We start from the raw sequence: 14,619 nt of genomic DNA on the forward strand, positions 1-14,619 counted from the left end.
TGCGTGTGTGGTTCTGGGAGGACCGACCCCACACACACACCTGTGCTCCTGGGCCGACGCTGCCCCTTGAGACATTCCACCCTCCCAGCCTCATCCCTGCCCCCAGCAACTGCTAACCTGCTCTCCACCTGTGTGGTTCTCACACTTGGCAACACAAGACACATGCTGGCCTTTGAGACCGGCTTTCTGGGCCGGGCGGATCCCCCGAGGTCGGTTCCCTCTGGGGGCGGCGGAGGACATTCCCCTGGCACAGGGTGTCACTCGTGGGCAGCCTGCTCTCTACCCTGTAACCCCACCCGGGCAGCGGGAGACCGGCTGGTTTGGGTCACTACGAACAAGGCTGCCACAGACATTCGCGTGGCGCTTGTGAACACACGCTCTCACTTCTCCAGGCTAACGGCCCAGGAACGGGACTGCTGGGCCGCATGGTACAGCCCGCATCTCCCCTCCTCGAGGAGCCTAAGCTCGTCATTTCACCACGTCCAACTCCTCACTGTCTTCACGGACGCTGCTTTCAGTACCACGTCTAAGAGGTCCAAGCCAGGTCTTGGGTCTCAAAGAGTTTCCCCTACAGCTTCCTCTGCAGGTCTCGGCTCTACACTGAAATCTGTGCTCCACTGGAAATTAATTTTTGCTCCAGGGGTGATGTGACCCCAGGCTCCTTCCTCTCTTCTGCCTGCAGATGTCCCGGTGTCCTGACTCCATGAGTAAAAGGCTGCCCTTCCCTCGCTGATGGGTCTTCGCACCTCTAAGCTCCGTGGGCCTATTTCTAGGCTCTCTGCTATGTTCCACCCACTGATTTCTCTCTCCCTCCCTCATTTTGTTTTCTAAAAACTATGTGCCCAATTTATTCATTGACAACCTTAAATCATTTTCTACATCCTTACATATATGTTTGTCGTTTGGTTCTTAAGTTCCTACTAAATAAAAACCAAAATACTAGGGCACCTGGGGAGCTCCAACAGCGAAGTGTCTGCCTTCCGCTCAGGTCATGGTCTCGGGGTCCTGGGACCGAGCCCCACATCGGGCTCCCTGCTCAGCAGGGAGCCTGCTTCTCCCTCTCCCTCTGCTGCTCCCTCTGCTCGTGCTCACTCGCTCTATCAAATAAAAGATTTTACTTATTTGAGAGAGACAGCGAGGGAGAGCACAAGTTGGGGGAAGGGAGAAACAGACTCCCCACCACGCAGGGAGCCCCATCCCAGGACCCGAGCCGACGCCATGCTTGACCGACTATGCTACCGACTATGCTACCCACGTGACCCTAATAGATAAAATCTTTTAAAAAAAATTAAGGAAAAGGGGAAAAATGAGACACTCAAACGGTCCTGCCTGTTGTAATTCTAAGATTATGCTAATTATAAGCGAATGTGCATGCCTAACTAAGATTATGCTTATTACCCAAGTTGGATACGCTTACCTCAAAATGGTATTGTTCAGAAGTAAAAGATACACAGTGACCTGTGACCAGGGGCACAAGGACCACTCCCCCTTATGGACAGCGACCAAGTCCAGGGACCCCAGCGATGCCCCCAGGAGCAGTCATGGTGGGCAGCACCGCCCCGAGGACCCCATGTGGAAGGACACACTCTCGAAACACGAGGGGCACCGCACTGCCTTCCCCGTGCAGACCAGGTAATACGGTCACCCGCCCAAGGCCACACAGCCATGTGACACCGTCCCAGACTTCTCCAGGGACAGTCGAACTGAAACCAATGAGCAACAGTTCACAAGCCACTACTGCTTCAACATCAGAATTTCCTGGGGGGGGGGGGGGCCGAGACCACCCCCAGTGAGCCCAACGGTTTTTGTTTTTTTTCTAACCATTTCTCCTGGGATTCTGCTGGTGCCGCTAGTTCCCAACACCAACAACAAAATCACACACATGTTCACCCGTGTCAGAGGCACACGTGTGCCCCGCTCGCTGTTTCCCACGTGCTGCACTCACAGCTTGTCACGCGGCACTCCCCCTCCCCCACACCGCGCACAGGCTCTCTCTGTCCACCTGCCACCCAGGTGAGTGCCCAGAACACAAGCCTGCGTGTTTCACACGGGAATGACTTCCACACTAAGCGCCGTGACTGAGCTCAGGGCTCCGGCTCTTGCCTCCAGATTCCTTGGTCTCAAGCTGCCGGTCCACGGGCCGAAAGAGACCAAGAATCACGGGCCAGAACAGAAACCTCACGAGAAGACACCCAAAGGACCGCCGAGGGCGGGGTCATCCACGGGGGGGACCTGGAACTCGGTGGGCTTCGGGGCCTGGCACAGGGCACGAGGCCGGGCTGGCGCTAGGCCCTCGGTGAACAAGAACTGTCGTGTGACGCGTCGTCGCGGCCTCACGGGGTGGAGAGAAGGGGCGCCACGTGCTCGCACACAGGACCTCACGGGCAGCTTCGCTGTCCGCGCGCTGAGGAGGGACTGGTGCTTGCAGAGGGTACGGATGTGCCCACGGTCTCCCCACTGACGGGTGACAGAGCTCGTATTCAAAACCAAGTGCCTGTCACGCTCTCAGCCCCTTGTGAGCCCGGCCCAGAAACGGCCCGACGGCACCTCCTGCTATACTGCGTTGCCCTTTCAGTGTGGGGTTTCACGGTTTTATTTCGATGGACTGAAAACAAACAGTCTTCAGCTCTCCGAGGGATCATGCACACATCTTCCAAGCTAACTCACAAATGCGCCTTCAACGTCTCTTCTGTGGCAGGAAACCACTTTGTGACCATGTTAGAATTATCCGTACCAGGATTCAGACGTTAACGTTTCTGTCCCCTCTGCCCATCACTCACACAGAACGGGACTGTCCTCTGCATGTATGCCAAGGGGCTCTGTTGAAGTCTAAAAACTCAACAAACCACAAAAATAAAAGACTTAAAAAGAAAATCTCCCTGAAAAATGCAGAATTTAAAGTATTTCTCACAAGTTGGTGTTTTCCACTTTTTGTTACAAAAGAAAAACAGAAAAGAAGCTGGTATGAGCCACAAAGCGTGAGGACCCACACCGTAGTCGATGCAGGTGGGGACACCGGGAGGAGGGGCAGGGGCGCCCAGGACCCAGGCCGGCCAACACCAGAGAGGACCTCGCATGTGACATGCACACGGCCCAGCGACAAACACACGCAGACCTCGGGCAAAGAGAAGCCAAAATCACACCAAGTCAGGGGACCCAGAGTTTCCAATGGTTCTCTAGAAGAGCCTGATGTCAGATCCACGTAAGCCGAGAGAACACGACAGCAGCTCTGTGAACCGGCTCAAACCCCACACAGACCTCAGGGGCGTATCACCGATCTCCAACGGACACTTGCACACGCAGACACACAAGAGCCAGGCTGCGTCCTCACGGAAAGAACCCCTTCAACAAGGACGGCAGGAGGGAGCTCGAGGTCCAGCTCCAACCGAACAGCAGGCTGCTCCGGGTTTGCAGCTGCGGCGAGCTCGGAGGGGACGAGCGGCCACCAACTAGCCCGTCCGCCACAGGAATGGCGGGGCAGGGAATCTCAGTGCGCTGGGGTTACCCCAGAACACCCCTGCTTGCTTACAGCACGGGCACGCCCAGAAAGTCAGGCTTTTAACGAGCAGTGTGGGTGGTCGCTCCCAGTGACCAAGGAGACTGTCCACCAGCACCGCCGGTGTTCACCGCACACTAACGCTCATCTAGGACAGAAGAAGCCAGCGGCCGGCCAGTCGGGTTAATCCCAACAGTGACAGGCCCGTGGATGTTCACGGAAGCAGCATCCGCAGCTGGGGGGACGCAGGGACTGGGTCACGCCACCGCAAGACAGAGAAGGGAGGCCACAACCACGTTCTGTCCCGAAACCTCCCCTGACACGGGCGGATGCGGGGGCACAACCGTCCTAGGAGAAACTAACCTTCCAAAGACAAGGTTAAATGACTTGAAGTGCCCAAAGGAGAGTCCCCTGCCAACTCCTTCCCGGAGGAAGTCCTGAGGGCTCAGTGAGAGCCGTGCTCTGGGCACCGAAGAGACACCCACCCTCCTGCCCAGGCGCTCCCAGTCTGTCGCTCGCACCAACCCGAGCTGGGCAGGGACCTTGCCGTCAAGGAGGAGGCAAGACCACAACTGCACAGGACGCCGGCTCCTTCACAACGCCTCCCTCGGCCCACCCGAGTGAAGCGAGCAGCCCCCGCACAGCGTCTGGGCACACCGGAGGAACGGCTCCGTGCTCTGTGACTGCGGGAGGAGGAGTCCCGCCAGAACGTTCGAAAGACATTTGGGAACATTTCTGCCTCCTTCCCACCCGCGGTGAAGCCTCCCCGCGGACCCCGCTGACAGCTGAGGCTTTCCCAATTCAAAGGAACCATTCGTCAAGTTCCGCTCGGTAAATCTGACACGATACACATTTTCCGAAGAAAAAAAATCTCAGTCAATGAAAGAGAGCAAGCAAAAATCTCAAGAAATCCCACTTTCTATTCGAAGAAGACGCATTTGCAGATTCTTCTGAAACTCCACAGATAGGCGTGCCCCGAATGCCTACATCCCCCGCTGCTGTCACGGCTGTCCCCTGACCGGCACACAGGAACGCGGCTCATCGTGAAACAGCGCGTGCAGCGTGACCGACTTACAACACCGCTCGCCGGTCTCAGGCCTCAACCAGCGCACACGAGGCGGGTGCGGCAGCAGGGGAACGACAACCCGAGGTCCTCACGTCCAGGGGGGCGCGGGCTCACGTCCACCATGAACCCCTGCACCCTCCGCATATGGCGGGCCTACCCTGGGAGGCGCGACACAGCCAGGCTCCACTCCCAGACCCTCTCGCAAGCAAAGAGAGCCCTGGACAGGTGCTGGGGGCAGGGGACATAAACAGGAGAGAGCCGAGTTCTCAGACACAGAGTGCGCCAGCCTGCGACCCTCAACCTGCAGGGTCAGAAGATCCCTCGTCGCAGCGGCTCGTAAACAACGGGAAACTAGAATTTAAAACACAAGAGCAGGGGCGCCCGGGTGGCTCCGTGGGTTGAAGCCTCTGCCTTCGGCTCAGGTCGTGATCCCAGAGTCCTGGGATCGAGCCCCGCATCGGGCTCTCTGCTCAGCGGGGAGCCTGCTTCCTCCTCTCTCTCTCTGCCTGCCTCTCTGCCTACTTGTGATCTCTGTCTGTCGAATAAATAAATAAAATATTAAAAAAAAAAACACAAGAGCATTAACAACGGCAGCTGAAAACCAGGAATTAAAGAGCTGTGCAAGAGAAAAGACCAATGGTGTTATGATGCCGGTTCTCTCCGAACGGAGTTCCGAGCTACGGCACCACTGGGGACGCGCTCCTAACCCCGAGAAAGCGCGCGACCTCCGCGAACACCAGCCGACGTGGCGCCTGCTTCGGGTGTCGGATTACACGTGAGTCGTGAGAGCGGGTTAATGGTTCCGCAGATCATACGTGCATAAGGTGTACGCTTCCCTCACACGGGTGTCGTGATTAGGGCACTAAGAGTGGGCAGCTGTCCGGTGTAGTGTGCCTCAGTCCCGAAGAGAAATCCTACGTCTACAAAAGTAAGTGGAAACATCAAAAACTCAAAATTTGTACTCGAGCCCATCGTGGCTGAGACCAAACCATCTGCCCACGATTCAAACAGCCCTGCCCGGAGCAGCCCGCACAGAGCTCCACTCCTGACGGAGAAGGCCCACGGCCCCCAGGGGAGCCGCTCTCAGCACCAGCCAGCGCTCCCCACCACTGGCAGCTTCCGAGGCCGGCGCAGAGGCTCGGAAGGGGACCTCTCTCTACCCGGAAGCCGCAGGGCTCGCAGAGCAGCGTGTCCCCAACACCCGCCACATTTGCAACCGAAGGCCTGTGAGAAACAGAATGACTCGGCGACCAGTGGCAGAGGGACCCTCAGTAACCTGCTGATCGGGTGTCTCAGGTCTCCGTGGGCAAATGAGCAGCTTCCAGGAAAATAACCCAACGTCCCTCCTCTGTGTGTCCGGGGAGCCACAGCTCTCTGAAGGGCAGGATTTTGAAAAGAAATCACTTTTATGTCTGAATATTACAAAGAGGCCACTGGGTTACCACAAGCTGTTTCGAAATTGTAGAAACACACTAAAGCCCTTTAAAAAAAAAAAAAAGATTTAAGTTTAAAAAATAATCTGTTGTAGGGCAATTATATCTCAATAAAAATAAACCATTTGTGCCTTAAAAAAATAAAAAACATATGCTTTTAAAAGCAAGAAACACAAGCATTTTTCTAATTAGGACATCCCATTAATGAAAACAAACACAGAACACCCACGTCTGAGTTGCCCTCTGACTCACCCAGGAGTCTGGCCCTATAAGACCCCGCCACACAGGGCGCCTGGGGGGCTCAGTCAGTGACACAGGTCTCTTCAGCTCAGATCAGGATCTCAGGGTCCTGGGATCGAGTCCTGCGTTGGGCTCCCTACTCGGCGGGGAGTCTGCTTCTCCCTCTGTGCTCTCCGTCTCTCTCTCTCTCTCAAATAAATAAAATCTTTAAAAAACAAATAAATAGAAGACCCTGATGCACTAGCGGGTCCTCCGTCCCCTGATCCCGGCACCGTTCTGCCCAGGTGCGGTGCTGCCGGCCTCCCAGCGGCCGTCGACTGGGGCAACGCCACGCTCGGCCACGTCCTGCTCCCTGCGTCCTACTCAAAGGGCGTCTAGCTTCAAAGAAGGGCCGAGGAGGAACTTGTGAGCCGACCTGGGGAAGTGTCCCCGTCCATGCACCCGGTCCCCCAGCAGTCCCTGGAAGGACGAGCCCGCGGTACAGGGACCGGCACAGCACATCCTGGAGCGCTCCAGCCGCCTGCCCCTTCCGCCACCAGGGAAAGCAGCTTCAGAGGTAAAGACTCAAGTCGCAACACCAGAATCACAATTAAGCAAAATCCGAATTTGCGGTGCACTTTCAAGGACGAAAAGCACCTGCCTGCAGTCACCCCAGCCCACCTTCCCTTTCCCCAAGGAGAGCACCGCCACGGGGCGAAACCCCTCCAAAGACCCCCGCAGACATTCTTATTACAACGATCAAGCGTTAGCACCAGAGAAAAGCAGCTTCCGTCACTGCCTTTTCTTGATTTGCTCAGACGATCGCACTCGGGTGTAAACTCTGACCATCGCATGCTACACACCCGCTCCGCACGCCCGGAGGACACAGACGGGTGACGGATTCTCCGAGCCGGGAGCGCGCTCATGTGGGCTGGCCGTCATTAGTGGCAACCGACAGGGCAGTGACTCTCCGAGTGCGGAGGGACTGGGCCCTGCTCTGCGGGGTCGCGGCTGGATCTGGGCCACGGGGGGCCTCTCCAAATGCAAGCGCGAGTGGTTGCAGGGACGGTTCCTCAGGCACCACCCAGGATCCTCGTTAACTGAAAAGACCTTTATGGCGCCTGCATCCGTCGGGCCCAGTGACACTCAGACCCTGCCACGAACCATCCACACCAAATGCAGACAGGCCCTAGCAATCCTACGTTCTTCTTAAAAGCATACGGGCTGCATATAAAATAATCCAACCTTTATCTTCAATACCTGAGGCCCAAAATAGATAACTGGTGAAAGGACTTTGTGACTTGGTGTTAACCCACTCCTAATTTGTTTTGGAGACTTCCCCTCTTCTACGTTCACTCACTGTCCACACTTGACACTTACAGTTTTTAATTACTTATGTGTCTACATATTCGTAACTTGCAAATTAAACTATATATTTTTTGCACTGATGTACTGGGATCAAATTCTTATACTTAACTTCTCCCCAAAATTTCATGTTAGTGGTTTTCAACTATCGTCCTACTTCTTTAAAAATCACTTGTACAGGGGCACCTGGTGGCTCAGTCGTTAAGTGTCTGCCTTCGGCTCAGGTCATGATCCCGGGGTCCTGGGATCGAGCCCCATTTCGGGCTCCTCACTTGGGGGGGGAGAGTCTGCTTCTCCGTCTGCCTGCCGCTCCCTCTGCTTATGTGCTCACTTGCGCTCTCTCTCTCTCTCTGACAAATAAATAAAATCTTAAAAAAAAAAAAAAAGCAGCATTTAAAACCATGCCTAGGAGGGAACACAGAAAGGACCGTCCCTCCTATCCCTCTTCCGTCAGTCTGCACCTAACGGTTTTACTAACAGAGTCAGCGCACCGGGTGCCGCGGCACAGCGCGTGCGTGTTCTAGAACGATGTCATTCTACGTCACCCGTACCGTTCCTGAAAGCCAGGAAACCCGAGTGATTTGGATGGGCTAGGTTAAGTATCTGCGTCCAAGCCAGAAAACTCGCCTTTCGCTCTGCCGCTTGTCAGTACACGTGGAGAAAACCACAGCAGGTCGGGGTCACAGCCAGGTCACAGCACCCCCACTCAGGGAAGTGCTGACGGGACCTCCCCACGAGCCTGAAATCACAAACGCTGAGGAGGGTCAGAAATGCTGGGGGCCTCCTGCAGCCCGGCAATGCCTTTCTTTATCCAAGCAGCCCCTCCGTCATCAGACCACCCGAACCCCAGAGGGACGTGGCGCACCGGTCTGGGGGCACCGCCACCCTCCTCCCCACCCGCCAGCTTCATCGTTAAAACTATGGGAGATGCCAAGGAGGTCCTAAGGCAGGCCTAGGTCACCGTCGTCTTGTCCTGCTTTGCAAGATGAGGACCGTTAATATGACTCTGTGATCTGGCCCAGCTCGGCCTGCGGCTACAGACCACGCACGGCAGCCTGTGGCGCGCAGAGGCCTGCGCTCCCAACAGCGCGCACCGCTCTGGAGAGGGAAGGAATCCCGAAACAAGCCGTCCCAGGTGCCCTCCTCAGGCCTCCAGCTGGTGCCGCCGAGCCCGCCGGAACCGTCGCGAGGAATCAACGGCAGAGGATCCGAATGGATACTCCCCGACTCCCGGAGATCAGCCCTCGCACACACCGCTGAGAAAGGCACGGGCTCGGGAGGACCGCCCTCCGCGCAGGCCAGCGTCCGGCGCGCGAGCTGGAGGCAGCGTGTCCCTCCTCCTCTTCCCACCCCTCGGAGCAGCGGTTCCCAAGGGAGGTTCCGGGGGCTGGGGGGGAGCGGGCAAAGCTCCGAAACCCAGTGGTGAACACCGGGCCGTCATCTCACAAGACACCACCGCGATATAGTGCGTACGGCCACGAAGGCTAGACATTGTCGGTACGTGAGGCGTTCGCATCTAACAAAAAAGTCTTGCCGCACTAACTTCAAATGTCCCAGGCACTCATGTGAGAAAACACAGGATCCTAACGACGTCCTGGGCCTGAAATCTCACGCTACCCTGCGTTGGCACACAAAATATTTTTGGATAGTTTTAATACAACAAATCTTCTAGGAACTCCACTATGGTTCAAGTCTAGAAAAAAATTACTTGCTTTACTTGAAACTTCATCAAGAACTGCTCATTTTGTAAGATTCCATGACGACTGGTATCTGACTTCCCAGGCGGTGTGGCCTAGTGCGGCAGCCCTCCCCGTCACTGGGACTCGGCAGACGGGGTTTGGGCATCTGGCCTGCTCACTGCCTCCTTGGGTGTTTCCTCCAACCACTAACAACCCAAAACACGCGCTACTTTGTTACACCTTCCACCCTTTTATATCTCCTCATGTTACAATTAAGACGGTATACTCCCTTTTCCATTATAAACTCTACTTTCTCAACATTACTTTTGAGAGTACGAAGGCATGACAGGAAATCTATTCCGAACCAGAGGCTGGGGCTGAGTGTCCCTGCCTGCAGAGCACACGCTCAACCAGTGTCCGCTCGGGGAGGACACACAGACGCGGGCAGGAGACCTGTCTCAGAGAATACCACAACCATCCCCCCCCAGGGACAGAGAGAGGTGCCCAACACAGGAGGACATCATCCATTATACCCACAAGGCAGGGGTCATCCACGGCTGTCCCGGACAATCCAGGACAGGGGCCGCCTTCAAGGTGAAGCCTCGTCGTGAGCACCCCCAAATCACACCAGGAACCCCTCCTCAACCCCACATTCCCCTGAAAAAGTGCACCAAGGCCCTCCTGCTGCTCCTGACCCCGGGGCGCGCAGACAGGGGAGCCCAGCAAACTCTGGCAGCAAGGCCCCGCAAACACGCTTCACGCGCTCATCAGCTACAAGGACTAATTCTGCCACCGCCACACGCTGGACGTCCTTGGAGCCAGCTGCGGGGACAAGCACAGGTGCCAGACTGAGCCTCAGCTCCTCGCAGGGGCTCCGGCATCTCACGGGCGCCGAGGACAGACATCTGTGAACAGGCCAAACACTGCGAGGCACCTTTCCCATCTAAGCAAATCCTTTACCAAGTTCCAACTCAAACAGTGTCTGAAGGACCACACACATCACTGACATTAGATTCCAAGTATTTAAAAAAAAGAAAAAGCCACAGGAACAACTGCTGATATGAAGGGAAAAATCCGGTGACTCGAGTGAAATGGATAAGCACGACCGGGGTGCACGCGGGCCAGGTAGAGCCGAGAGGAAGGGGAGAGATGCACATCTTCGAGGACCCAGTGGCCCCGGCCCAGAGAGAGGATGCGCCGTGCGGCTTCTGTCTGACAGAGACCTGTGGAAGGACCTCAAGGCGCCGGGCTGGGCGTCCCGCGTGCGGCTTGCGGCTGTGACGAAACTGGAGCCGCCCAGCCACGCGCACGGCGACACGAACGGCCAGGCTGGGGGGCCGGGGTCCCAGGGGGCTGGGGAGCCAGGGAGCCAGGGGGCCGGGGAGCCGGGGAGCCGGGGGGCCGGGGGCCGGGGAGCAGGCGGCCCGCCCTCCGCTGGGCTCTTACCATCGCACTTTGTTGCATGTCTGGGTCGCGCCGAGAGGGGAGCCCGCCACCATGGGGACCTGGATGGGGCTGTGCTGCTTGTTGGTGACCAGGTCCAGCTTCTCTTCTAATGACTTGCACGTGGCCTCGAGAGCCTGCAGCTTGGCCTCAATGCTGTCCAGCCGTAAGCAGATCGTCTGGTTAATGGAGTACAGGAATGACTGCAAGAGGAAAGGAGAAACCGCTCAGAAGGGGTGTCATGGCTATAGGGGACAGCGGCACAGACCCTGCCCTAGAGGCCCTAATCCCAACAACGTCCACTCCAGCAGAAGGGTCCCTGCCCCTGGGCTCCTTTGTTTCCAGGGGCAGCAGATGCGCAGAACAGGGCCGCACGCCGCCCCCGCGGGTGAGCCCACTCCGTGGAAGGAGCAGTGGCGGCGTGCAGGGTGTGCTCCGGGCGCCAGGCAGGCACATGCACAAGCAGGCCGGGCCACCCAGCCGGGGAGGCGGCACAGCGGGGTGGCCGCAGCCGCGCGCTTGTGCACAGCAAGCCTGCCACCCAGTGGCCGGCCTGGCACCTCCAGCTGCAGCGCTGCCCCTGCCTCCTCCCGGCAAGGCCCCAGGCCCTGCCGCCAGCCCACCCTGGGCCAAGAGAGCCCCTGGCTTTCCCACCACCAGCCCCTGGGGCGGAGACACCGCGCGCACCCATGCATCTGCACCCACGAGCACCCACGCCGGTCCCTGCAGCCAGGGCAATGCTTGGCAACCGGGAACTCGCTGGCGCTCTACTCTCCCGCCCCCGAGTTGGGGGGTGGGGCAGAAAGGGCGTGGGGCTGCGGGGACCAGGGCACAGGGAGCGGGGCCTGCGGTGCACGGGTAGCACATGGGGCTTCTCGAGAATCCACAGGCTTGGCTGACGGCCCGGCCCGCTGAGTGGGGCAGCCCCACAGTGATCAGAGCAGCCCCTCCCCGAGACGAGTCTTCACCACGCGGCTGCCAGGTGTGAGGAAGGCTGCCTCCACGTCCTCCAGGAGGATTGGGCGCTGGCACCCCATGGTGCAAGCACCGGGCATCGCGACCACAGTGCGAAGTGCAGAGAGCCCGGCGGGCCCTGCAGACGCCACGCACCCTGGGCCACCACAGAGCTCCAGCCGCAGCGAGCAGCCAGCGAGGCCGTGGGGGGAGCCCCTCCCGAGCAGGGGGGACCCCTGGGGCAGCGCAGGGGTGCGGGCACCCCCGGCAGGACAGCAAGACGCACAGGGAGGCGCTCACCTTGATGGAGGGGTCCTGGCAGTTGATCTCCAGGCGCTGGCGCTTCAGGGCCGGCTCGTCGTCGTCCGCCACCACATGGTTCTCCAGCACGACTGCAAACCGACGCAGACATGGCAGGGGTGAGCGCTGTGGCCGCTGGCGCCCGGCCTCAGGCGTGCACAGCGTCTGTCCTAGCTCTCACGGACCAAAGAGCCGCACGCCGCTCTCGGGGCTCCATGCAGCTCCCCCACCTGAATCCCAGCTTCACGAAACCCAAGGACAGTAAGGACTTCTGTCCACGTCAAAGGCCTGTCGGTGACGACCTCATCTGGAAATCAAAACCCTGGGTGCATACGCCAGCTTCCTACACAGACACGACACGGTCACACCACAGCCTCCCTGCCCCTGTGCTGCCGGCCACCCAGCCCCTGCGTGGGGGACCAACAGCTCTGCCCACAGTCAGTGCCTACCGCCTTCCCTCCATCCCAAGGTCACTACTAACTCAACACTGAAGATCAACACACAATCAAACCCCACAACGGGCCACAACCGATCCCCTCCTGAGGCACACGTCCCTATCCCTGAGCCCTGGTCCCAGACCACGGACCTGCAGCAGCACACAGAACTCCAGGTTCGCCAGCTGTCTTCACGTCACACCACGAAGCCCCCTCTGTCTCACGCAGGGTTTCTCCTCGCCCTCTCCCTGCCCGCAGCCCCCAGCGCGCCCGTCCCGTGTGTTTCTCCTCCTCCTTCCTGTGTGGCCACATGTGGCCGCAGACGTAGCGCAGAGACGCCCGCCCGCTCTGCAGCTTCTACCGACTTTCTCACGGTAAAGCAGTCGGGGACCCCAGTCCGGAATGACGACCGGTACGTGAGAACACACCGGAGTACGCGTAGAACACACAGTACAACGGGGTGTAAGTGTGCGCCTATAAACGTACCTGAGTGCACACACGCTTTGGGGTATCAGCCGTCCACCTTCCAAGTGCACCTCACACTTCAGTGAAGCAGGACAGACTCACCGTGACAGGCACCTCGTCGGCCTTGTTCCGACGGCGCGCCTCTCCCCAGCCCTCCCAGGACCGCCCACCGCCCAACCACCTCCACTCAGGGAAACGGAGCCGCCGTCCCCGCAGCCCCGTGCGGAGGCTGGAACTCAAGCCAGCTCTCACCTGATACCAGCTGGGACAAAGGGCCCATCCCCCGAGCAGAGAGCTCCCCTGCCCCCTCTGCACAAAGCCACCCACACACGTGGACCTGAGGGAGGGCTGGGGGAAAGCCAGGTGCCGGGCCTCACCGCCACCTAAGCATGTCGCTTGGGCAGGAGGCTCCGAGGTTCCAAGTCGCATCTCAATTTTGTAAGTGTCAATGCCTTTAAGCCCGTATCTACAAGATGACCCATCAAGAAACCAAAATGTAATGATAAAGAGTCCCGAGGCTCAAACACAAGCCTGTCGCGGGTTCTAGGCAAGGATTTACCTAGAGGTAAATTATCCAGGGCTGCACCTTGCAGAAACCAGCCGAGGGCCCCCAAGAACAAGCAGCTTCCCGCTGCCCGAAGGGCTGTGCGCCGTACCCCGTGGATCCCACGCAGCGCAGAAGGCTTCAACTGCCTCCACGGAAATGTGGGGGAATGAACTCTCATTTAATTAAGCAAAAAAAGGGAAAATCCAGGCCACCACAAGTGTCTGTGGTTAGCAGAACACAGGTTCCCAAAAGCTTAGTCTCTTTACTCCCACTGGAAAGTGGTGAATTGTACCAGGACTGGAAGACAGAGCGATCCTGGCGATCATAACTCTAATCCTTTTCATCTGCTTTAGAGGAAGCAAGTCCAGTGAGGGTAAGTGACTTGTCCAGGGCCACACAGCTCGTTCCTGTAACGGGAGAGAAGACGCCCCGCAGCAGCGAGAACACCTCGAAGCTTTGAGCAAAGGGCAGCAAAGCAGTGCCACGAAAGGACATGGGCCCACGGCCAACGACAAAGGTGGACACGCCGGCCATTCCAGCACGGCTAGCTCTGGCCGGGGCAGCTGTCCCGTGCTACACTTGCACAAACGACTGGCATTGCTTTGTGTAATTTTGCACGTGTTATTTTTGGAATCAGGTAGAAGCACTCAGCGTTCATGTTAAAGCCACGACAATCAGCTGAGGGCCGGGCCCGATGGAGGCTGCAGTCTGTGTCCACGCCAGAGAGCTTGGCGGGGCGGCCACATGGGGAGGACGCGCAGGTTCAGAGAGACCCAAGCATCACAAAGGAGGAGACAGACGCCCACACCCATAAGCAGTTCTACTGCGAGGATCATGGGACATTTTTATTTCTCCCACTTGCTTAACCACCTCTAAATGTGACAAAGTTCGTACTTCAGAGACGAAGGAAAAAAATCATCTCCGTTTCAAGCCCACTCTGGAGGCCGACGTGTGTGCCCCGTGGGACACGCCAGGTGTGTGCGAGCTCTCCGGGCCAGAGATGGGAAGCCGTCTGTCTACGGGGGCTTCAGAGGGCCCGGTGAGAACGGCCTCACCGGACAGCCAACTACGGTCCCAGTTACTCTGGGAACGGAGACTGGACAAGACCAAGGTCAGACACGGTTTCTCTAAGTCTTCTTTGAACCATAATCTACAAAGAAAGAATTTACTTGGGTAGTAAACTATACAGACCTTTAAGAGTTCTAAAAAAGTTTAAAA

The 14,619-nt window shown here is 57.8% G+C and overlaps 1 protein-coding gene across 6 annotated transcripts in view; it reads right to left on the reverse strand.

The window, feature by feature from the left end:
- BANP (BTG3 associated nuclear protein) overlaps nucleotides 1–14,619 on the reverse strand; it is a 117,633-nt gene that overhangs the window by 77,143 nt on the left and 25,871 nt on the right. For all 6 annotated transcript variants that reach the window (XM_080829130.1, XM_080829128.1, XM_080829129.1 and 3 more), the window contains exons 3-4: nucleotides 11,956–12,047; nucleotides 10,705–10,904 (exon numbers count right to left, since the gene is read on the reverse strand). In XM_080829130.1, the coding sequence (XP_080685256.1) occupies nucleotides 10,705–10,904; nucleotides 11,956–12,047 (292 nt within the window). The remainder of the gene's footprint in view (nucleotides 1–10,704; nucleotides 10,905–11,955; nucleotides 12,048–14,619) is intronic.

This window comes from Martes martes (assembly GCF_963455335.1).
Source record: "Martes martes genome assembly, chromosome: 17".
Taxonomy (NCBI): domain Eukaryota; kingdom Metazoa; phylum Chordata; class Mammalia; order Carnivora; family Mustelidae; genus Martes; species Martes martes.